General features: G+C 37.5%; 1 protein-coding gene across 16 annotated transcripts in view; it reads right to left on the bottom strand.

Moving 5' to 3' along the window:
• The window catches only part of LRRFIP2 (LRR binding FLII interacting protein 2), a 119,533-nt gene that overhangs the window by 83,420 nt on the left and 9,333 nt on the right, over positions 1 to 26,780 (bottom strand). For all 16 annotated transcript variants that reach the window (XR_009542894.1, XM_060162379.1, XM_060162395.1 and 13 more), the window contains one exon: positions 15,252 to 15,394. Coding sequence is in view for 15 of the 16 variants with exons in the window: in XM_060162379.1 (XP_060018362.1) it covers positions 15,252 to 15,341 (90 nt within the window). In the remaining variant the exon portion in view is untranslated. The remainder of the gene's footprint in view (positions 1 to 15,251; positions 15,395 to 26,780) is intronic.

Raw genomic sequence — 26,780 nt, forward strand, 5'->3', positions numbered from 1 at the left:
GGATTTAAAATTACTTTATCTGTTTTTTTTCTGTACATTGCTTCCACGTGCCTGACAGGAGTAGCAAGGAGCTAACGGTGATTCCAATCTGGTAAGACAAGACGTGTACTCTATTCTTATACTGACATATTTTGAAATAGTCAAATTATAGGTACACAAAGCATACTTCTAAGTACCAACACTAGCACTTTCCCCTCAGAATACTATTGCGTAAAACAGCTACTGCAAATTCGTTTTAACCCACCCTGACAGATATAAAATAAAAAAGATAAAAAACTAAAGGACCATGAGGATTTAACTGAGTTCAAAACAAAGTTGGTTAAAAAAAAATAAACATGGAATCACCACTTGATCCAATAATTCCACTTCTGGGTACATACAACAAAGAATTGAAAGTAGAGACCCAAACAGGTATTTGTATACCAATGGTCATAGCAGCATTATCCATAATAGCCAAAAGGTGGAAACAACCCAAATGTCCATCAGCAGACGAATGGATAAACAAAATGTGTTATGTACATACAATGGAATATTATGTAGCCTTTAAAAGGCTACATAATAGTAATAATTTAATAGTAAATTTTGACACAGGCTACAACATGGATGAATTCTGAAGACTTTTTTTTAAATTAAATTTTATTGGAGGACTTCCCTGGTGGTGCAGTGGTTAAGAATCTGCCTGCCAATACAGGGGACACAGATTCAAGCACTGGTCCAGGAAGATCCCACATGCCACGGAGCAACTAAGCCCGTGCACCACAACTTCTAAGCCTGGGCTCTAGAGCTTGTGAGCCACAACTACTGAGCCTGCATGCCACAACTACTGAAGCCCACACACCTAGAGCCCGTGCTCAGCCACAAGAGAAGCCCACCACAATGAGAAGCCGGTGCACCACAATGAAGAGTAGCCCCCGCTTGCCACAACTAGAGAAAGCCCGTGCAACAGCAATGAAGACCCAATGCAGCCATAAACAAACAAACAAACAAATAAATAAAATATATGAGGAAGTTGAGTCTTAAAAAAAAAGTTTTACTGGAGTATAGTTGTTTTACAATGTTGTTGAAGACATTATTAAGTGAAATAAGCCAGACACAAAAGGACAAATATTAAATGATTCTGCTTATCTCAAGGATCTAAAGTAGTCAAATACCATGGAGATAGAAAGTAGAACAGTGGTTTCCAGGGGCTGGTGGGGACAAGGGAATGGGGAGTTATTATTTAATGGGTACAGAGTTTCAGTAAGGATGATGAAAAAGTTCTGAAGATGGATAGTTGTGATGACTGCACAGCATCTAAATGTACTTAGTGCCACTGAACTGTATACTTAAAGATGATTAAAATGATAAATTTTTATGTTATGTTTATTTTACCTCAAAAAAAAAAAGGTTAGTTAACTTAAAAGTTAGCATAAGACATGAATGAAATCATAAGTATTCAGGAGCCTAAATCATTTAAGTATTTGTATGGTCTTTAGGCTGACATGACCCAAACTTTTAAATCAAGTTAACAGGAAAATTCAGGAACTGGAAATTCAGGTTCAGAAGTTACCTGTGAAATCCAGTAAGTACTGGACCAGGTTTCTAAACATTATTCTGATCATTATGCTTTCAAATATTAGGCACATAAAAGCTGATTAAAGGAAATACGTAATTGGATAGGTATAGGAATTTATTCTTCCTAGAGCAGTGAAAATGAAAACACAAAAAATAAAGATATGTTTGGATAGAACTAAATCTATTTCTCACTAAATGCTTGGGGCAAGTGGAAAAACAAAATGACAGCAAAAACCATGGGCCTTGATCACTCCTGGAATAAATGCTTTAGATTGTGTTAAATCATAAACCTTCTAAATTTGTTGAATGTTCACTTTATCACTCAACTAATAACTAGGAACCATACAATGGAAAAGATGAGGACTAAACATGTACTATGGTTTGAGTGCTTCTACATTAGGGACTTTTCCTCTACCATAAGAATCTTGTATTATGTTGTTTGGGGATGTAAAAAAAGAAAAATACATGAGATGCAATAAAAAGACAAATACGGTTGACCCTTGAACAACATGGGTTTGAATTGTATGGGTCCACTTACACACGGATTTTTTTCAATAGTAAATACTACAGAACTACATTATCCACAGATCAGAGGAACCCCAGATATGAAGGGCCAACTGTAAGTTACAGGGGGATTTTTGACTGCAGGGAGGGTCGGCATCCCTAACCTCCTCATTGTTCAACGGTCAACGGTAATTCCATTTTAGAATGGGCAAAGGATTTGAATAGACATTTCTCTATAGAAGATATACAAGTAGCCAATTAGCGCACAAAAAGATGCTCAACATCATTGGTCATTAGGGAAATGCAAATCAAAACCACACTGACATACCATTTCACACCCACGAAGATGGCTATAACAAAAAAATTTTTAAATGGAAAATAAATAGCGTTGGCAAGGATGTGGAGAAGTCAGAACACACTGCTGGTGCAGATGTTAAACGGTGTAGCTGCTACTGAAAATGGTTTAGCAGTTCCTCAAAACATTAAACATAGACCATAAGACCTGGCATCCACCTGTAGATATGTACCTAAGGGAAACGAACACATGTGTTCACACAAAAACTTGTACATTAAGTATTCATAGCAGTATTATTCATAATAGCCCCCCAAATGGAAACAACCCAGATATTCATCAACTGATGAATGGATAAACAAAATGTGGTATCATCCATAGAATGGAATATTATTCAGACATAAAAAGGAATGAAGTACTGATATAGGTTACAACATGGATGAACCCTAAGAACATTATGCTAAGTGAAGGAAGCCAGACACAAAAGTTCACATATTGTATAATTCCACTTATATGATATGTCCAGAGTAGGAAAATCCAAAGACCGAATGTAGATTACTGATTGCCAGGGGCTGGAGTAAGGGGGAGATGGAGAGTGACTGCTAATTGGTATGGGGTTTCTTTCTGTGCTGATGAGATGTCTCTAATTTGTAATTAGGAAGTGGCAGTGGTTGTGCATCCTTCTGAATACACTAAACACCACTAAAAACTGCACACTTTAAAATGGTGAATTTTACAGTATGTGAATTATATCTCAATTAAAAATTTTTAAATAAATGAGACACAGTGAATAAAAAATATGCTAAATTAAATAAATAGTAAAATATGTAAAACTCCAACACATAAAACTCAGTATATAAAATGGGAGAAAGGGACTCATGATCTAGTAAGTCTGGAAAATGCCAGGTTAAGTTTTTAAAAATCTTTAATAATACACATTATGAATTGCTAAGAAAAAGGTAAAATAAAAAAGCATTTCTCAGACTTACCTAACCACATTACTAAATAAGTCCTAAGTAATTCTTCAAGGATTATGCTCCAAGGAACACATGTGGGAAATAATGATTAAGCTCTGGCAATATATCAGGACCCAATTCAAACTGTACTAATTCTGTTGGGGGGGGGCTTACCCTTGCTCTCAATATTTATAAAATTAATGTTTTGAGAGTGATCTTCATAGAATCAAAACTCAAACTTTCAAGATGACAGAAAAGATGAGACCTCATTAATATTACTACCATCATTTGAACACTTAGCAAAGCTAGGTGTTTATTTTCCTTTAATCCACAAAGTAACACCTTGAGGTACAGAAGGATTAAGTAATTTGCCCAATATCTCCTGGCCAGCAAGTATTGGAACTGAGATCCACATCCTTAGAATCTGACTCCAGTTAATGCTCTTAACTATGTTGCCACAACTTATATCTTTACACCCCAAGTGTAAGAACATATCCTTAGGCAAATAATAAAAGTTTAGTTTGGATGAATTAACCTGTGATTTTTCAATTTAGCATAGATTCTCTCTTTTCTGTGAAACTGTACCATTCTGGTTCCCTTTTTTCTTTGACCATGACTTTACCCCAAATGTAGTTAATCTCCTTTTGCTCTACACAGCCTTTCCTCTCATCTGTTTACTCCACATTTTCAACTATCAGCCAACGAGAATGATTCAAATCTAGCATCTCAAGCCCTGACCAGAATCAAAGCCTACATTTCTAACTGTCTAGTGGATCTCTTGTCATATACTCAGAGTGAATAAAAGCAACCTCATCTTCCCTCAGTGAATACGCTTTTGCTTCCCTATTTTTCAATCTCCAGAAATGGAACCCTTGTTGAAAACTCAGTCTCAGGGACTCCTACTTCCTAACTAAACCTTCTTTACAATATCCCTTAAATGCAACCTTTAATATCCATTCCTACAGACTCCCCCTCTTACAAGCAGGCCCTTACACTTTCACCTAGGATACTTTATTTCCTAATTCTAACTTCACTTTCTCCATTCCAACTCTCCTCCTATCCGTGTTATTTCCACATTACACACTGTTAAATTAATCTGCACCAAGGAACAAGTGGTTGATTAGCCATAATATACTTTATGATGCCCAATACCCAAAAGCATCCTTACACTTTCAGAATTTTAAATTTAGATTCTGTTACTGCTTAGGTCAAATAAACACTGAACAGGCTAAAATAAACCAAATCAGCCCAAATCAATTTCCAAATCAGAAACTCAGCTAAGGCCAATCCTATTATAACTGTCCTGTGGGTCTACAAGTAAAGCAGGATCTATCCTATCCACTGGACAGTGCCCTCTGTTTCCTGGGAATATAACCCACATGTCAAACTTCATTTGGAACTATTCTGGGGGGGCTGAATATTCTGGGGGGAAACAAAGTTATATCCACTTAAAAAAAATAGTTTGAATCCATCATCCTAAGAGTCAAAGGCAAGAGAGTTCATTATAAAGCTACATGGCAATATAAATATAAAATATATGTATATACACATAAAACACAAATGTAAAGTTATATAAAATATACATATAAAACATATATGGACGTGTCCATATATAAAGAGACACACACCCTCTGTGCTATGATGTGAACTCCACCCTCCCTAGGGACCTTGCCTCAACTATCTGATCTCTCTCCTCTGTCTACACTCTCTTCCTCTACTGGTTTGTTCTTTCTCATCATAAGTAGGTTCAAAGTCTGTCTTATCTTTAAACAAACAAACAAACAAACAGTCCCATCCTGGTTCAGTTCTGCCTCGTCTTCTCTTTACAGCCAACTTTTTCTAGCACCTCCCTCCTCACTCCCCACTCCCTTCAAATGACTGCTTTCTGGCTTCTGCCCAAATCATTTCAGTGAAATTGCTCATGCCAAAGTCACTTATGACCTCTGACTACCAAACCCAATAGAATTTTTCTCTTCTTATCTCACTTGTCCTTTCTGGCTTCCCATATCACTGCCACGCAACTTCTGAAAACTCTCCTCTCTTGGCTTTCTGCAATACTAGTCTCTCCTGGTTTTCCTCTTGACTCTCTGACCTCTCTTCCTCAGAATCCTTCATGGGCTCATTTTTCTCTGCTAGCTCCTTAAACTTTAATATAGCCAAAGCTTCCAGGCTTCATCTCACTCTCTTCACTCTATGTTCCCTCCCTGGTTGATACTGAGAGTCTGCAAAGCTTTGTGTCCAACCCAGACTTTTCTGTCACAGTCCTGATCCAACTGGCTATTAAACACTGGGGCTGTCCCACTGGAACCTCGGATTTGCTATATCACAAATGGAATTTATAATCTTTCCCTTAAAGTTCCTCTTCCTCTTTATGTCCCCATCAGCTGTCCCATTACCCAGAACTGAAATGAAGGATCCCCGTAAGGCTCCTTCCTCCCTCGTTTATATCCCCCCGTCCATACCCTGTCACTAAATCTCAGCTATAGTTCTCATCAAGATTCTCTCTCTCTACTATTTCTTCAGTCCAAACTTCCCTCTCCATTCCCACTATCACTGCCTTAATTCAGGCTCTCATCAACTGTCACCAAGATGACAACAAAGCTTCTTAACTAGTTTTCTCCTTACCAGTCACTCTTTACATGGTGGCTAAATCTGAAGAAGGTTTTACCCTTCAAGGGCTCCCCCACAGATGCCGAAATCACACGTGAACTCCTTAGCACACAAATCCCTTCCTGATCGGCCCCTCTGGTCTCTCCAGCGTCATCTCCCATTCCCCCCACCATCTCTCCAGCCAAACTGAGCTGTTATTCTAGCAGCTTCCCACATGTTCTAGTTGTTTCACACCCCTGTGCCTGAGAACACTTAGAAAGTGACACACACAAACCCATAAAACAATACTGTTTATAGTGATATGTATTAGAACCTTTAGAACAGGAACAGAAAGGATACCTCATGATTTTATTATAGTGGTTCCCTGTTGGGGTGGGGAAAGGGAAAATAGGCCTGGGGGTAAAATAAAGGGCCCTAAACTTGGTTTATAATGTCTTCTCCCTTCCTTCTGATCTTTATAAGAAAAGGTCTGCAATAACTGTCCCAAAATGTTAGCATCATTTAATGTAGACTCATGGGTACTGACATTATCATCAAAACCTTTCTGCATTTAACATTTTCCAAAAAGAATAGAACATAACACACACTCAAATGCCTTTAAAGGAAGGGAAACCTCTAGCTTTTAAACTTTTGTCCTGCTGTGATCATGTGACAGTTTTAAAGGGAGGCAAATTAAAATTTCATGATTTGACAGAAATGCACTGAACTGAGCCAAACATGGAATTGCCAGCCTGCATGTATATCCATAATATAAAATCCATGCAACTGGCATAAGAAAGAAAAATAAGGTATAATTTGGACCTTTACAGACCACACTTTAATATCAAGAAATTTGAAATACAAAATTCTAGAAAGTGAAACATTTAAGGCAAATGACTAATTCAGGTAGCTAAAGACTCAAGAGTTTACTGTGTTTAATTTTGTTTATTCTTCCGTGACATTCATGCCAAAAGAACACTGGAAGACAAATTAAGAGACATAATATTTATTGTGTTGCTATGGTTTCCAAATTAACAAATAAAAATCATTACTCAATTTCCTACCAACTTCCCTTTAGTAGAAAATCTTAGGTACCATTTTTCTTAATTAGATTTTTTTTAACGATTATTCTTTTTTTTTTAAAGAGGTGCATTTCTTTTTTTTTTTTTTTTTTTTTTTTTTTGCAGTACGCGGGCCTCTCACTGTTGTGGACTCTCCCGTTGCGGAGCACAGGCTCCGGACGCGCAGGCTCAGTGGCCATGGCTCACGGGCCCAGCGGCCATGGCTCACGGGCCCAGCCCCTCCGCAGCATGTGGGATCTTCCCAGACCAGGGCTCGAACCCATGTCCCCTGCATTGGCAGGTGGATTCTTAACCACTGCACCACCAGGGAAATCCCTTTAATTAGATCTTACAATATAATTGTGTTTAACCGTTTTTTTAAAGCTTTTGGTAGTTGAAAACCAACTATATAAATTTTTCTGAGCATAAACACCAATATGTATTAGATAAAATCTAGGGATTTTAACCCATTTTCTTCTGATGTCAAACAACTATATCTTTCTTTTATTTAGAAAACTTCTGACAGCAAAATATTCTTTTGGAATGAGAGAAGGAATTTAATATTACAGACTTTATTACTGAGGTTTGACTACAATCTAGTAAATAGATAGCCCAGGAAGACTGAAACTCTGGCTCAGCAATGACGCATCTAACCGAAGGGGAAATGTGACCCACAGTTGTGGTAGAGATACTCTGTGTGTGTGCTGGGGGTGGCGGTGGGGCTGCTAGTAGCGTCCTTACATTTAGGATAAGGGTACTGCGCTATCTGAATTTTTTCTCCAAATACCTGTAACTCATGGGAATGGTGAAGATTGTGACAATGAACTTTACACCAAGTATTTTTTAGTCACGCTGACACAAAACTAAGTAATAGGGCTCAATAATCCTCCCTTAATTCTGGTTAGAGGGATAAATCAAGGAACAGTGAGATACCGAGAGTAACGCTGGCCATCACAGAGCCCTGGATTTGCGGGGGCGGGGGGGGGGCGGGAGGGAGTGCCCAACCACGTCGCCTACCCTCCTTCGCCTCAGTTCCAGTGGGTTTTGGGGGAAAAAACAGAGAGGTCTGCACTTGACAGGAATTGGCTGCATTCATGTACTAATGCCACTGGAAAGATTCCTAAATGACTAAAAACGACAACTTAGGTCTGCTCTTTCAAAGAATTTGTCTACTAAAAACAGTAAGTACAAAGGGGGAGAATTTTTAAAGAAAACTTTTAACTGGACAGAAATGGAAAGAAAAACATTCATTTTTCATAACCTTGAAAAATTAACTCATATTTCATAATCTTTTATAAATTTTTGTGTACCACCATTGAGTGTATTAAAGGCATTTGAAAGGTATTTTAAATAAGCATAATTCTGCCTCCTGTGCAGTTAATTTTTCAGACAAATCCAATTTGCAAAGAACAACCTGAACCAAACACAAAAGGGTGATCAAAAAAGTGCCAAAATTAAGAAAGACTTAAGACATGACCTTGAAATCACAGAGTTCTTTAGGGCTCAGCCTGAGGAGTGATTACCCTCAACTCTACACTTTCTCCCTAGACAATCTCATCCACAACTCATGATTTCAATTACTTCCTACATGCGCACAAGTCTCAAATATGTATGTATAGCCCAGATTTCTCCTTTGACCTCTTGATCCAAATCCCCAAACTGCTTCTTCAAAATCTCCACTTAGATGCCTCACAGGCACGTTAAATACCACACGTCCTAACATAAATTCATGGTCTTCCCTCTCCAAACCTCCTCCTCGCACTAACGTTGCCTACCACCCCAAGGATGCACAACCCCAAACCTCCCCTCTCTGCCACCTAAGCACTGCCACTTGCTGGGCACCTCCTCCTACCTCTGCACTCCAACCGCCTCTCCCCATCCCTACTGTCATCATTCTAGGCCGGGCCACCAATGCCTCTGCAAGTCTCATGACTCATCTCTCCGCATCCACTAACGTCTCCTTGTGATATCATCTCCAACCCGCAGGAAAGTCATCCTCTGAAGGCACAAATCTGTTCACGTCATACCCCTACACAAAACCCTTCAATGTTTTTTCCTTTGCTCTTAGGACACAGACCAAAATCTTATATCAGGGTTCTCACCCTCAGCCCTACTGACATTTGCTGTGGGGACTGTCCTGTGCACTGTAGCATTTTTAGCAACATCCCTGGCCTCTCCCCACACATGCCACTAGCGCGCCCCTCCCCCTGTTATGACAGGCAAAAATATCTTCATACACTGCCAACTGCCCTCAGCTAGACAAAATCACTCTCAGTTGAGAACCACCGGCCTGTGTGACCTGGCTCCTGCCTACCTCTCTGGCTACTCTCCTCCTTGCTGTACGTGTCAGAGTTAACAGTGATATCACGGGAGGCAAATATTAAGAGTGTAGGAGCCAAAGTGCACATTTCAGCCCGACCCTTTTCTAGCTATGTGGCCTTGCGCAAGTTACCTCACTTCTCCATGCCTTGGATTCATCACGGATAAAATGAGAATAGTAGACCACCCCATAGAGTTATCAAGAGGATTAAATCTGTTTAAAGAACTTAGAATAGTGCCTGGTACATAATAAGAGCTCAGCAAATGTTAGCTGTGCTGTTGTTACTCCTTGAATTCTCCACACTCTTTCAGCCTCCAAGCTTGTCACACATTCTTCCCTCTGACTGTAAAGCTCCTCCCCGCATCTGACAACTGCTTCCCCTAAATCACTGCATTCCTCCTTCAAACTCAATTGAAAAGGCGCTTCCTCAGGGAAGCCTTCCCAAAGCCCCCAAAATGTCAAGTCCCCCATCACACACTCTTTAATGAAATCATTTACTGTTCACTCAAAGCATTTAGCACAGTTGTAAATAAATGTATTATTACATTTGCTCAATTCTAAGAATGCCACTGGTTGTGATATACACTGACAATCACAGCTTTCAAGACAGAAATTACAATATTAAATGTAGACATTAAATTTGAAGAAAAAAAAGCTGAAAATCAAAGAACAGGTCCATTATGTAATGATTTTTTAGCGTCAATTTTCCCCTCTAGAACTTAAGCTCCAAAAAGGGAAATGACCATGTTAGACCTGTCCATTCCCTGTCCTCCTTACCTAACACAGCATCTACAGAGAGTAAATGCTCAATAAACATTTACTAAATGAATGACATTCAAAATTCACGTTTAAAAAAGGAACCCACTTTATTCTTTTCTTTTAATCTTTTTTTTAAGTTTTTAATTTTTTTTCTTTATTTTTTTGGCTGCTTTGGGTCTTAGTTGCAGCACACGGTATCTTCATAGAGGTATGCGGGATCTTTTCCCTGTGGTGCGCGGGCTTCTCTCTAGTTGTGGAGTTCGGGTTTCCTCTCTCTAGCTGTGGCACACAGGCTCCAAGGCATATGGGCTCTGTAGTTTGTGGCATGCAGGCTCTCTAGTTGAGGCGTGTGGGCTTAGTTGCACCGCGGCATGTGGGATCTTAGTTCCTCCACCAGGGATCGAACCCATGTCCCCTGCATTGGAAGGCAGATTCCTTACCACTGGACCACCGGGGAAGCCCCCAAGACTACTTTATTCTTAAATGAAAGATGGTATTACCCATAATTATTATTGATTATGGTAATTCTTTGCATTTTAAAAAACTGCTATCCTTGCCAAGAGTTTTTTATCCTTAGTTCGACATGGCCTAAAAATGAATACTCAAATAAAATAGCTAAATAACTATGAGAAAATCATTAGCTCTATCAAGCTATTATGATTATTATTCCATAAAACAATAACACTGGACAGTATCTTTTTTATTTATTTATTTTTTTACGGTACACGGGCCTCTCACTGTTGTGGCCTCTCCCGTTGCGGAGCACAGGCTCCGGACGCGCAGGCTCAGTGGCCATGGCTCACGGGCCCAGCCGCTCCGTGGCATGTGGGATCTTCCCAGACCAGGGCACGAACCCGTGTCCCCTGCATCGGCAGGCGGACTCTCAACCACTGCGCCACCAGGGAAGCCCTCTGGACAGTATCTTTTAAACTAAGCACAATTCTTCCCTTTGTATCCTTCTCAGGCTGCTAATCTATAATCAAAACCACAAACTTCTGGTTCTCACTACTCATCATTCCAGATGCCTGGAATTTACCTCTTTAAGCAGCAAAATAATAAAATCCAACCAAGGGTCCATCAATAGATAAATGGATAAACAAAGTATAATATATACATACAATGGTACATCATTCAGCTATAAAAGAAGGAATTAAGTTATTTACAAGGAAAAAAAAAGAGGAATGAAGTTCTGACACATGCTACAACATGGATGAATCTTGAAGACATTATGCTAAGTGAAAAAAACCAGACACAAAAAGGACAAATATTGTAAAATTCCGGTTATATGAAGTATCTAGAATTAGACAAATTCATAGGGACATAAAGTAGATTAGAGGTTACCAGGGGCTAAAAGAGGGGGCAATGGAGTTACTACTTAATGGTTACAGAATTTCTGTCTGGGGTGATGAAAGATTTTTGAAATAGACAGTGGTGCTGGTTATAAAACACTGTTAATGTAATTAATGCCAATGAATTGTAGACTTAAAAATGGTTAAAATGGCAAATTTTCTTATATATATTTTAACCACAAATTAAAAGTGAATCATGTAAAAACCATTGAATGGTATGCTTCAAATGAGTGAACTATATGTTATGTGAATTATATCTCAATAAAGTTATTTAAAAAAATGAAATCCAAGTTCTAGCAGCTACAAATGTTAAACAGCCATAGTTTCTTTTTCTTCCTTATTATTACAAGTAGGTTTGCACACCAAATATGTATACACGTAAATTCTGCTCAACGTAAAAGTCTCCAAACATTCCACTTACTAGACCCTAACTCCTATAAAAGACGATCGCTTTCTATGCCTGTCATTGATTCTTTAGATTCAAGAGAGTTGTGTGTTATGAGTATGAATTTTCTTTGGGTCCTGAATCTCAAAAGAGATCACAGAATTTTAGAACTGCAAGGGCTTTCAAATCATCAGCTTCAAAAATAAGCAACGTTCTGATGACTTCCATTTGAAGAGATGTGCAGAAAACATGTTTTCTTCATAATTTCAGCTCTACAACAAGGAAAGGAGGAATATTCCAGGCTTCAGTGAGGCCATAGTAAGACTGCTTGCAAACCCTCCAAGAAGCTTCTACTTCTCATAGGAACACTCTTCATAACACTCACCAAACTGACCGTGGTAAGGCGGCATAACTGGCTTTCATCCATCCCTATCTTTCTCCTTTTGCGAGGCTAGCTGCCTAAGGGTCTCCATTTGATACACTCTGTGCTTTCGGGTAATTTTCACTGAAAGTCAACTCTCCAACTGCATTTCCCCCCAAACCTGTGGGACAATCAAAGTCAAACAAGCGAGAAAGGTAAGCATCCAGATTGGCCTTCTGATAGCCTAGAGAACCTGCTGCTGACCTCCTCCAACACCTGCTCTTATGACATCTTCACAGAGTTGTGACACACATGCTCACCCAGCAAAGCAGCAACATGCCTATTACAGACACATGCCTAGATCCATCCACATTCCTGCCTTCATGGAGCAATCTTCAAACATTTCAACATCTTTTAAAAATGCCAACAGGTTTTACAAGATAAGAAGAATTCTGGAGATGGATGGTGATGATGGTTGCACAACAATGTGACTGTACTTAAGTCCACAGAACTGCACACTTAAAAATGGCTAAAGTGGTAAATTTTATGAGTATTTTACAACAATTTTTAAAGTGCACTCGGTTCCACATTTTAGCATGCAAATTATCCAGTTTGCAGAACATATTCATGCCTTTTGTTTCTTTTGCTCTTCATTCCCTCTAGTTGCCTCATTTGGGGCCAACTGAGAAGCATGGATACTTTAGCAGACGGTAAGCAGGAGGAAAAAGAGGCTAGTTTTCTTTATTTATGGTATACCCTGCCTACCTCAAAAAACAATTTGAAGTGAGGAAAAGACAAATTAAACTCTTAGATTTAACTTAAAAAAAAAGAAAGATTAAGCTATTTGTCCTTTTTAATTGTTATGGGGGTTCTGTTAGCTTTTATTCCTAATTGTGTGTGTGTGTGTGTGTGTGTATTTAAATACAGATTTATAAGCTCAACCTCATAGATTCAGATTTAGCAAGTATAGGGTAACACCTGGGAATCTGTACATTGAAAAAGCAACCTGGGAGATTCAGATGATCAACCACGTTTTAGAACACCTATCTTAATAAATATATTTTTTGTAAAAGAAGAATATTTTACTTCTATTCTTACTTTCTATTTCAACTTATTAATAAGCAACAAAATAGCCTACTGGAAGCCTAACACTATGGTAAAGTTTACATGCACTATTTACTTTAATTGTCACAGCAGCCCTATAATACAGAAGGCCCATAGTATTCCCATTTTACAGATGAGGAAAATGAAGTCCAGAGTAGTTACTTAAGAAGATTACTCAACCAGCAACTAGTACAGCCAGAATTCAAAGCCACGCTTATAACTCTCCAAAAGTCCAGCTCTTCTGGAAGTAGTATGATACAGAAAAATAAACAATGGCTTTAAAAGCTGAATGTGAGTCCCAGTTCTGATACCTTCCAGACATTAATCTCTCAGCTTCATCTGTTTCCTCATCTGTAAATAAGGCTAATAACAATGCCTATCCTACTTAACTCATAAGGTTATTGTGAGAATCAAGATGTGAAAGTGCTTTTAAAATCATGAAAAGCTACAGAAAAACAAAATATTAATGGAGGAGATGGAGAAGACTGAAAACAGCCCAGCACAGTGAGACTATGTGTTTGAATCCAAGCTCAGCTATTTCTTAGCTGTGTGACCTTAGGGAAGTTACTTATCTTTTCTATGCAATGATTTCTTCATCTGTAAAATGGAGAATATAATAGAACCCATTTCACAATTTTGTGGAGAGTAAATAAACTAATTCATTTAAAATGCTTAAATAGTATTTGTCACATAGTAAGCACTCCAGTGTTGGATGCTAGAATGCTACGCAGTTTTGTAAATGAAGCATCACATCCAAAAAAAGAGTTCAAGCACCCAGTGACGGTACAGAAAGAGCCTAAAACAAACTGGCATTTTCCCCACTTACAGAAATCTGGGTATGTAAATCCCTCCAATTTTGGAAGCAAACATTTTGAGTAGTTTCAATTTTCAACTAAAACTACGTGGCTTCCAAAATACTTCATTCGGGTAAATACTTAAGACCATTGTAAAGTGTCATCCACTACTTCATTTTAAAATATCTTTTACCTTTTTATCTAAAAATATCTCAGATTTTTTAAAAGTAATTTTGTTGAAGTATTATCACAGTTTTGTCATCAGTTTTTAGATAACTTTCCTCTGCTTCAAATATCCTCCTACAAAATTTGACTTCTAATTCAAAAGCTGAGTAGCTTATAAAAGGAAAAACGTAACAGTGAGCTGGATCCAAAAAAAGACTGTGTAATATGTCAAAAGGAAACAGCACTAGTCCTAAATGAGTTATTTACTAAGAATAACAAAGAGGAAGTGATGAGGGAATAATTCTCACCCAAAGAATACAATTTTAAAATGCTCTAAGCAATTCTTGTACCAGGTTAGTATATGGTCAGGTCTGCAGCTGCAGATAAGAGGCTGAAACAAAGTTGGCTCCTCCCTAAGAAATCACAGCTGGGAGTTATCTTAAATTTTCAATATGCAACAGGAAATGCTGCCAGAGATTCGATAGGTGACACCCCTTTCCTTTTGTCTGAGTTGTCAACAAACCAAAACAAAAATGCTCCAGAAGCTCTATTACTAGCTAAAAGTTAGACATAAAAATTCCACTGCAATTATTCAAAAAACAGCTAAGACACTGAATCGGAGCAGACACCAAATAAGGATTATTTCTGTTAACACTTATACAGTGCTTCCTGGAATATATTAACTGTAGAGCCCAATGAGCATTTTTGTAATATAGTTATCATATCTTCAACATTCTAATTACCTTAAGTTTCAATAATGAAGATTAATTATAAATTTCAAAACATCAGGACAAATACCTGGAAGTCAACTAATCCACAAAAATAAAATGAAAAATTAATTTTAAATGAGTTAAATAAATATTCAAGTAAAGAGACAGTAACTGTATTTTACTCTAATACAGTATTTTAGAGGGCATATTTAACATCTTATTTATAGTAAACATTCTGAAACTAGCTTAATGAATGAATGTCTGTATATATCTCCAACCCTCCACCCAGAATTTTCATAGCATTCTCATCTGTACAACTCAGTGTTGAGAGGGGTCTTCCAGACATACCTCTCTGGCAATGCTACTCAAAGCTTCATCTTCTGCAGAAAATCGGTCTTTCACAGGTGTCCTTTTCCTTCCAGAACCAGGAGTCCCCATCTTGTCTTCTTAATAGTCTTTTAACTGTGAAAAGTGACTTCACTGTTTTCAGCCTTGAAATAAAAAGAAACAATAATTTAGGATGCTTCTCTTTATGCACTTTTAATGCTCATTTACACTTTTAACAAAGAGAAATAATATTTATATATTTATGTATAAATTAAAGAAATTAGTCACCAAACACTTTGTCCTCCACTATCAATTTATTTCAATAAATTTTAGAATATTTAAATTTATACTAATTACTAAACCTCCTAACTCTTTTTACCATGCTAAACACAGAATGTATAACCATATTAGCCTCAGAAAACTGCAAAGAGCAGTAATTCTACTTAACAGGTTAAAGTTACTACAGCTATTTCTAAAATCTATTTCCATTTGAAGGTCAAAAACATTTCAGAAAAGTCATGCAGCCTAAAACTTTGAGAGCACATATTCAAGAAATTTTAATATAGAGTCTTAAAGCTACAAGGGTAAGTTGGCTTTTAATGTAATTCAAGAAACAATTCCACTTAAACCATTACCACATCAAAAAAAAAACACAATAAAAAACAAATGAAGGTTTATTACTCTGCAATTAGCAATAACCAACACCCTCTATGCAACAAATTCTGAGTGCCTGCTATTGCCAGGTAGGTACTATGGGAGGTGCCAAAGATACTCTGATGAACAAAACAGTGATGACACAGGCCAACAACTAAGAATATATCTATGGGTCTATTTTTATTGTTATTATTATAAGATAGATGTATTTTTACAAAAGAGAGAAGAAAAATTCATCTGCCAGGATTAAATAACAAGGCTGATAAAGACCATCTAAGCTTTCTAACACATGGTATATGAAATTAAAAATACTCCTGAGAGGGGCTTCCCTGGTGGCACAGTGGTTGAGAATCTGCCTGCCGATGCGGGGGACACGGGTTTGTGCCCCGGTCTGGGAAGATCCCACATGCTGCGGAGCGGCTGGGCCCGTGAGCCATGGCCGCTGATACTGCGCGTCCAGAGCCTGTGCTCCGCAACGGGAGAGGCCACAACAGTGAGAGGCCCGCGTACCGCAAAAAAAAAAAAAAAAAAAATACTCCTGAGAATGCATCCCAATTTATACGACCTCCTTCTCATTTAGTGAAATATCCATTAACTTAATTTTTTTTCCCTAGTTTTATCAAAATAGACTGGCGAAATTTCATTATACAGTGAGTCACAAAGAAAATCTCAAGTAAGTTTATCCTAATAGTATGAACTATATGAAAAGTACAAGTGACTTTAATGTACTGTAATTTACTTGATTCAAGCAAAATAAAACAGAACCACTTCATTCTTCCAAAAAAGTTCTCTCCAATGAAAATTCAGGCCATTCCCATCTTAGCTGACACCATTTTTATTCCCACATAGCTGACTTGTATATCTGTCAATCAGAATGAAGACTGAAGACAGTTTATTATTCTGCCATAGAAAATATATCTGATACAAGAAAAGGATTCATTTAAGTGGAAATGGAAGAAAAAAAAGAATGTATATGTGAAAGCAGCAGCGGATAACTTCTAGCCAGAAATCAAGACAATTTCTGGAAAGCACAGAGGAGTTTTTTCAGAAGTCTCCCATCATCCTCATCGTCAGCATCATTTAAAAAATCTTTCACTTATTTAATAGTAATGCTCTACAAATATTAGTCATCCACTGAGAAAAATGCAGCATGCAACACAAAGTTCCTTTTCAGACTGGAATGACAATTTAGCTGATGTGCTGTGATATCATCCAGTATTTGTCCTTCAGCCAACTTTCCAAGGACTCACTAAAAGACATTTCACAGAAGCAGGCATTTCACAAAAACAGCCATTTTCTAATTCCAGACACACAAAAATAATTACAGAAGAAAGATTTGGCTGGAAGTGTAGCAAAAGCTTAATAGCAGTTTTGTTACGAGGACGAGATTATGGACGCATTTTTTTCTTCTTGATTCTTTAAAATTTCAATAGCATTTTAAAGAAAAAGGAAAAAAGAGATGCATTTAAAAATAAAAACATTCATATCAAAGAATAAACTGGCCCCAAAGTGGATCACACCCAAATTAGGCTCAATATACTACACAGCTGAGACATGCAATCTGAAGCCACTGCTGGTGGTGCTCTTTTGAATGTAGGATTTCTTTCTCCTCTTTCCCTGTAATCCAATTTCCATCTTTCTCAACCAACACTGTCTTAGACCTTAGAGCTGCCAGGATATTCCTAGCACGCAGATTTATATAAAGAATTATCTTTTCTTAAAAACGCCTAAAAAACAAAACTGTTTCAACAAGCTCCAGGCTAACTCACCCAGAGAGAAAGATAACAGTGAAAGGGACAGAGGCACAGGCTAATGAGCAGGAAATGGGAACTTCCCTGTCTTCCTTATCCTTCGTGTCCTACCTACAAGGGTACCCAGGTGTTTACGTGCATGACTGGCCAGGTCCTGTCACCTTTTTCATTTGCACATGAGGCAGATCGACCATTACCTATTTCAAAAAACAATCTAGTGCTTTTGAAAAAAATTATATTATTTGTATTCTGTAAGCAGACACATTTACTAATACCAGAAAAATCTGGTTTTCAGCTCCTATGCAACTATCTTCTAACAACTCCAGAACATTCTACACCAGCGATGGAGGAAACCTTAAAAGAAATAAGATTTCTGGCACAGTCGATAGAAAACTACTTTTCAACAAAATACCAAAATTAAAGGTACAGACTCAAAGGTGACCTCGAATAAATTAGTTCCGGTTTCTGATTCTAAAGGACTTTCAGTAAGTTTCTATTCCAAGGAGGTTTTCTCAAGAACACTTTTCATCGGGAGCCATGTTAATTTCTCCCAGCTCTTCCTTAGTGCTATCAACTAAACCAAGAGCTAAACCTTTACATTCACTGACAAGAACAAAACTGACTGGTTTTTGTTAAGTCCTTTACCCAACATCAAGCTGATTTTCTCCAGATGGTTTTGTCATTAAGTATTTGTCTACCTAAAGGAAAGAAAGGATGTTGTGGAATATAAACCTTCTAAAACAGGTATATCAATTAGGCTTTCTCTTCTCCAATAAGCTTCTCATGTAATACATTTCTGAAAAATAGGCATTTTGCCACATTAAGTGGCATTTCAATCATGATATTGTTCACTCTCGTGAGAACAGAATATCAGTGTGCCACACTCTAAATATAGCACACTTAGATAGTTCTGTCTGGATCCTGATGGTTGCGGTTGCCTTGTATCTAAATACTTCATCATAGAGAATTCAAAATATTGGCATAAGTCTTCGCGTCAGCATTGGTATTACAGTTGACCCTAGTTTGTACAATAAGACATTTGTTAGTTATTCATAAGCAAATCCAAGGATCCAGAATAGCACCTGAACTAAAGAATTAGTGTGATTGTAGCTGTTGCCGTTGGACAAGATTTAAAGTGAGAGGATCTGAGTTCAATTGGTTGTATGACCAACTGCTGCTTTGTCCTTCCCACTGCCTATGCCTTGCTTTCTTCATCCAGAGAGCAGAAATAACAACTGTCCCAACTACCTAACACGGCTAATGTGAGGCTCAAATGAGTTAAGATAAATGCAAGCACTTAAAAGACCACAAAGCACTCCAGAAATGTTCAAAGTGTCTTGAATTAACTAGCTCTTTTACATATTTAGCTTATGAAGCTGCCAAAAGGGCCATCCTAGCCTTTCTTTAAAATTTCATATTTTTAACTAAATAAAAGTATCCTCAAGTTATTTATTCCAGCATGCATCATGTGATATCATTGGCCATACTAAGAATTCTTGGTGAAGCATGGAACAATATGGAAAAAATAAAAACACTTTTAACTATAATCATTATACTGTAGCACATTTACATAATAAAAACAAAAATAAGAAGAAAGTTTTAAGGTACTCTGTGGTATTCATAGTCTTTTCTGGAAAATCCAAATGAATACACAAGTTTTGCTAGTATGGCCTCATAATGCTCTTAGTTAGTGTTAGTCCTCTTATTAGAATACAATTGACTTAGAAGGAAAGACAGAGGTCATTAAATGGTACACTTAAGATCTGTGCACATCATTCTATATAAATTCCACCTCAAAAGAAAAAGTCCTCTAAACAAATACTGAACTCTAGTCAATGATGCACATGTTGAAATATTTAGGGTTGAAGTGTACTTATAACTGCTACTTATTTTGAAATGCATACAAAAACAAAAAAAGATAGAATAATGGATAGATAGAAGAATGGATAAAGGAATATATAGGTGACAAAGTATAATAAAACATTAATAGTAGAATCTAGGTGGTAGGTACGTGAGTGTTCACAGACCTCTATCAACCTTTTTTTTTTTTTTTTTTGGCCATGCTGTGAGGCTTGCAAGATCTTAGTTCCCGGACCAGGATCGAACCTGGACCCCTGCAGTAAAAGTGCAGATTCCTAACCCACTGGACGGCAAGGGAGTTCCCTTAACTTCTTTGTATGTTTGAAATTTTCTATAATAAAGTATTAGGAAAAAAGTAACCGGTGAGAGCTTCCCTGGTGGTGCAGTGGTTATGAATCTGCCTGCCAATGCAGGGGACACGGAATCAAGCCTGGGTCCGGGAAGATCCTACATGCCACAGAGCAACTAAGCCCGTGTGCCACAACTACTGAGCCTGCACTCTAGAGAGCCCGCGAGCCACAACAACTGAGCCTGCATGCTGCAACTACTGAAGCCCGCGCGCCTGGAGCCCGTGCTCCACAACAAGAGAAGCCATCGCAATGAGATGCCCGCACACCGCAACTGGAGAAAGCCTGCGCACAGCAACGAAAGCCCAACACAGCCAAAATTAAAAACAAATAAATAAATAAATTTATATATAAAAAAAGTAACCGGTGAGAAAGGTAAATGACTAAATGAACAATAGGCCTGGGAACTGGGAATTGCCAATTAAAAAATCTTGATTTGAAACAAAAATGGAAGGCAGAGGTAACCAGAGGATAGAAGAATACGAATAGCTATGTATACCTTAGAAAGATTAGGAAAAGGAGAGAACAGGAATTCCTGGACTGAAAGAAGAAAATGGAGGAGGGGGAAGGGCAAAGGGTTGGGTGGGGAGAAAGGAAAAAAGGAAAAAGAAAGGAAGGAAGGGAGGGAGGAAAAGGGAGGTAGGGATTATAATGAAAAATACCAATTCTGCAAATATCTAGATGAGACCATTACACAAAATGAATAAATCATTACCAGGACCTACAAAATCGACCAAAAAAAACAAACGTCTAGAACTTGAGGCAAAGTAAAAAAAATATATATATATATGAGGCAAAAAATACATGAGTCAACACTGGATGGCCTGGCAGAACAAGGAAAGGTAGATGCTAAGCACAAACTAAATCTCAAGAAAGTATCAGAACCTATAATGGTTAATTTAAACTCATCTTTTATAAAATATAATGCCTGTAAAGGGTCGAAGCGAACTCGTATAATCACATCTCCTACTTCCACATTCAGAAGTCCTAAGAATTACCAAAAATGTTTTTTAAAGTTTCATATTTTGAATACATAGTATTCCCATATACACAACACAACTGACAATCTTTCCAATTCTTCTTTTCATAAGATGACATGCCAGTGATGCACTTCCTTCCTTGCCAACAATGTTATTCAATAAATGAACTCTAATGGGCTGTATGTTCAGCATGATTTATAATACTACTTCATCAACTGTGCAGAACCTAAATTAGGAAGATGTCTCTTACCAACAATTGCATTCTCAGTTTGCCCTACGAAGTAAACCATGTTCTAGTACCACTCAAATGGCCTCCTTTCCCTACGCCTTTTAAAGTGTCTCAGAAATACACGGTCGTATGTTCAGAGAATGAAAGGAAGGGAGAGAGAAAATTACATATTGTTGAAGATAGGTCACACTTAAAAGTGTGAAATAAAGCAGAAAACAAGAAAACAGCAGAAGTACTAGGGTTAACAGAAGCTCAGGTGATGAAAACAAAGATAAAAGCAAAAACGAGGGAGAAATATGAAAGCATGCAATAAGGATATGATTTTTTAATGTAATTAATATGGAGATTGTAAAATTAGGAAATTTTAATAAAATAAATCATATACCTTTAATTTTTCCCTTTTCAACAAATATCTACTGAGAATTTGCAAGGTACTATGTACATACTAATCACTGCCTTATAAGTAGGCAAAAGACTACAGTGGGAAAATTAAAATGGTAAAGAGGTCAGAGAATGTACTTATACTATTTCTGCATATCCTTTCTTAATAGTGTTCTCTGAAGCACAAAAGTTTTTACTTTGAGGAAGTCAAGTCACCTAATTTTTTTTCTTTTGTTGTAAGGCCTTGGTGGTGCATAGCTAAGAAAGCACTGCCTACCCCAAGGTGACAAAGATTTACTACTGTGTTTTCTTCTAAGAGTTTTACAGTTTTAGGTTTTATATGATCCATTCTGAGTTAGCTTTTTATATGCTGTGATGCAGGGATCCAACTTCATTCTTTTGCATGTGGATATCTACTTTTCCAAGTACCATTTGTTAAAAAGACAATTTTCTTCTCTCATTGAATTGTCTTGGCACCCTTGTTAAAAATCAACTGACCATAAAAGTAAGGGTTTATTTCTAGACCCTCAATTCCATTCCATTGATTGATATGTATATCTTTATGCCAGCATTACACTGTCTGGATTATTGTAGCTTTACAGTAAGTTTTAAAATTAGGAAGAATGAGCCCTCCAACTTTGTTGTTCTTCTTTAAGATTGTATTGCCTATTCTGGGTCCCTTATCTTTCCATACAAATTTTAAGATGGGCATGACTATTTCTGCACCAAAAACTGGTGCAGGGAAAAAAAAGGGGGTGGGGCAGCATGGATTTTGATAGGGATTATATTGAATCATAGATCAACTTGGGGAGTACTGCCATCTTAACAACATTAAGATTCCAAACCATGAACATGGGGTATCTTGCCATTTATTTAGATTTTAATTTCTTTCTACAATGTTTTGTGATTTTCAATGAACAAGTCTTGAACTTCTCTTATTAAATTTCTTCTCACATCACAAGGGTCGTTTTAAAGATCAAATGGATATAAACGTTTCTATAAGCTGTAAAATGCTTCAGAAACATAAGGTATAACTGACACCAAAAAAAAAAAAAAAAAAAAAACCCCACAAAAGATCTGAAATCAAAATAGCAAAAGAGGTGGCAAAGCAAAACTCAGAAGTAAATCCCCTGGCTAAAGTTAATTTTAGTTGAGCCACAGGTGGGTGGGTAGGTGGGTGGGAAACTGTACATTTTCAAACACAAATCTAATCCAACATCAGACCTACATACTTTGTGGGAAGGCACTTTTCACTATTTCCAATTAACTAGATATGTAGCAACATCTCTTACTGAACTGTACAAGGGTGTGTTTTCTTTCTGAGGTATGTGGAATTATTACTGAAATACTTCTTCCATGAAAAGGAATGAAAATCAGAATATGATAGAAGCATGTAACTAACCTCTGCCACTAATAATAAAATAGAAGGGACCAGAATTAAATCCCAAAGGGGGAAAAAGAATTAGCCTTAGAACTTAGGTTCTCCTTCTGATTGGGAATGAATTCTACTGACGATACTCATAATAACTCTATTCTAATAGTAACAAAAATAAAACTTAGAACATAATACAACAAAAGAAAAAAATTACATGAGTAAAGACAATCATTTGAATTTCTTTTTAATCTACGGTAAAACAAAACACTAAGCTGAAAATGACCCAAACTGACAACAGCTTTAAGTCAAGGCCAGTCAACATGATGCAATAAACTGTGGCATTAGAAAACTCACGGGAAGCAAGCAAAGACAGGGACAAGTTTGATATCATGCCTATAAGGTACAGAAAGATGACAAAATGGCATGTAAAGTTTGATTGAAAATATGTAAAATTTTGTACATATGAATAATAAATGGCAAAGGCAATCATGTAAAAAAGAAAAAAAAAGAATTTTCTTTTTTCTTAAGCTTTATATACTGTTGATAATCACCTTACCAAAAACTGATTTAAGCTAAAAGCTACAATTCTGTGGCTATTTCATAGTATGAAAACTTGTAAGGATAACCAACTTTGACGCTATATTAATAAGCTTTTAAGGGGGAAAGATTCATTTAGCCTCTCAGACCAACTGCAAAGTATGACTATAAAAATTTATGTTGGTCATCTCTGGTAAAACCATAATTTTCTAACAGATTTCACATCAACCAATACACTTATGGACATAATCAAATTCTAAGTAAATGAAAAACACATTGCTAATTTTAAAAAGAATGAACACCAATATATTAACCTTAAAAATGTAATAAATTTAAAACTCTGACTCAAATCAACAGGTCAAAGTTAGAACAAAGAAGCAACCATTAATGTCCTCTAAAGTCTTGGGGAAAACATCAATGTTTAAGTCCACACGTTTTTATTATCAGAGCAAAATTCTCGAAAATTTTTGGGTTTCCCTGAAGACCTGTATGATTCCTTCCACCATGTAGCTCACCCACTAGGGAAAAAAAATAGTGGTGACATGAGGTACTTTTATAGCAGAAAGGAAGATGCCAGCATTTTCCCTCTCTTGAGCTGCGTTGGTCAGGTTTGTGTAGCTTAAACCTGTCTTACATAGTAAGACAAAATAATGCCCTGAAATGGTAGGCAAGATACTGATTAGGCTCATAAAAGGAAGAAGTCAACAAGATACAATGCGATATAAGTACAATGTTCATGAGGGAATGATTAGAGAGCAGAGCTGACAGCACAGCTGTGACAGTAGGTAATCCAAGTGCTACTCCAGTCTAAAGACACAGGCAATGAGGTCCACTCTAGACACATCACTTCTGCTCAGAAAAGACTCAATACCAACAGTGGTGGCCCCTTTTTATAAAAATAAAGAGAAACTGACCCTCCCATACCTGTTCACCCACTACCCCCATCCCCCCAACACACACACACACACACACACACACACACACACACACACACACAGAAACACATACACACACACAGAAACAAAAAGAAAGAAATCATTAATAAAATAACTTCCCAGAAATTCAGGACATGAGTCACCAGATTCAAAGGGCCTACAGAATGTGTAACACAAGTCCTGAGTCCACAGGTATTTCATAGTGAATTATTATAGTTAATTTCAAACATGGGGGCAAGGATGATTTTACAAGCTTCCAGGGGTGGAAAAACCAGGTCACATATAAAGGATTAACAATTAGAATTTTCAGTCTTCTGGAAACAAAAAGTAATTCTGGCAACAAGAAGACAATAGAGTGATGCCTTCAAATTCCTGAAAGAAAATTACAGACAACCTATGCCCAGCCACACTGTTCTATTCTCATACTTGATTATTAAAAACACGTCAGACACATAAGTTCTCAAAAATTTACCTCTTTTACACCCTTTGTTAATAAGTTACTAGAAGATACATCTCTAATAAAAGAGAAAATCAAAAGGGAGGAAATTTAGCATACAGGAAATAAATCCAACACAGAAAAGGCAAAGGGAATTGATACCCAGCGAGGGTGAGACATCCCAGGAAGAAAGCTACAGATTGAAGCAATGAGATTCAAGAGACATAGTAGAGGGCTGTCACCACCCAAATTCCCACAGCCTTTAAGACTTCTTTTTAATATGAGCTGATCTGGCCCAGGTTTGTATCTGAATTTACTTTGTCTTGACCCCATGTTGATGAAGTTCCCGCTGTCCTACCCCCAGGTGCCTAGATTGGCTGAGGCCTTATTTCACACCACGGACACATTTTGCTTTTACCTATTCTTAACGGCTAGAGCAGGAACTGCTTAGAAATAGCACTGTACTTCCCCAACCATATTTCTTCTAGATATTTAGTACCTTGTAAAAACTTCACCTCTGCCAGGTGCCCTGATTGTGATGAGTCTTACGGTTTCCCAAGACTCATAAGCCAACTTTCCCAAGGACTTACAGAAAGGACTCAAGGAAGACTCTGTTCAGCTTATCTTCTCCTGTAAGCCTTCATTTAATAGTGGCAATATGGACCTTTCTGTTCATAGCTAGGTTTATACTTGCCATTCAGGTTTTCAAAACTGTCCAAAAAAAGATACTCCTTAGGGATACATACTATGGTAGAAACTGACCTATTGTTCACCAAGGTCACTTCCCTTTTCTGCCCACAGCTATGCTACATTTCACAACCTTCCTTGCATTAAGTACAGCCATTTGACTGAATTCTGGCCAACGGAATGTGGACAAAAGTGACGTATGTATTAGTTCAGGCCCATCAAACTTCCCATGGAATCTACCACTCTCCCTCTCTGCCCTCAAATCTGCCAGCCAGACGCAGACAGCTCAGTGAAACTGTGAAAGTCTTTGAGCCCCAGGGAATGGCAGAGTCACTAGATGAAAGGGGCTCGAGTTCCTGGGTGGCTCTGTGGAACCAACTACTCCTTTGCCAGTGCTTCCCAACTCACAGCAGAGATGTGAGTGAGAAATAAGCTTTAACATGTTAAACCACTGAAACTTGGGGGTTTGTTTGTTACAGTAGGTTAGCCTAACTTGACTAACAGACACAGAAAGGTGGTCAAACTATTCAGTTTCTCAAAATTAAACCATGTATTGATTAGGAATACATATTTGGAGGGAGGGATGGGACTGCAGGGCTAGGCAGGGAATGGTCCCAAAAGAGTGATTAACGTGTAAAATGGGATTATGACTACCTGGAGGGGGAAAAGGTGACATTTAAGGATATTTACAGGAAACTTCTAGGATACTGTAATGTTCAATTTCTTGGCCTAGGTAAGACTGCAGCTGCTCATTTTATTATTCTTCCTGAAGCTGTATTTTTGCTTTCTATTTCTCTACAGGTATTTCACAAATAAACCACTAATTATTTTGCTCAAAATAAATTAGAAAGAGTAGTAGACACTTGAAAAATCTGTTGGAGCATTTGGGAAAAATAAGGTGAATAGAAAACTAAGCTAAAAAAAAAAAAAAAGGCCTTAACCCCCAGGGAAAAAAAGAAAGTTAAACAAGAAAGGAAACAATCATGATATAATTCTTGGCTTAACTAGTAAATAATACATATTTAGTTATAATGAAAACACAGATTTAAAATTCCAAAACTGGAATGTTGCAGGGAGAGGAAGTAGGAGGAAACAATGAAGAAATACCACAAAATAACAATAAAAAACAACAGTTTTCCACCATTTGAAGATATTTTAAGTGCACATATATGTTTTTTACACAAAATGGGTTTATAAAATATGTGCTATTTTGTAACCAGCTATGGCAGACAGACACTAAGGTAGCCACCCCACCATGACCCCCAACTCTTGCTGTTCACATCTTTGTGTAAACACCTTCCCAAGAATGTGGACAGAACTTATGACTTGCTTCTACCAACAGAATATGACAAAGGTTATGAGATGTCATTCCCATGAT

This window comes from Lagenorhynchus albirostris, chromosome 10 (genome assembly GCF_949774975.1).
Source record: "Lagenorhynchus albirostris chromosome 10, mLagAlb1.1, whole genome shotgun sequence".
NCBI classification, from domain to species: Eukaryota; Metazoa; Chordata; class Mammalia; order Artiodactyla; family Delphinidae; genus Lagenorhynchus; species Lagenorhynchus albirostris.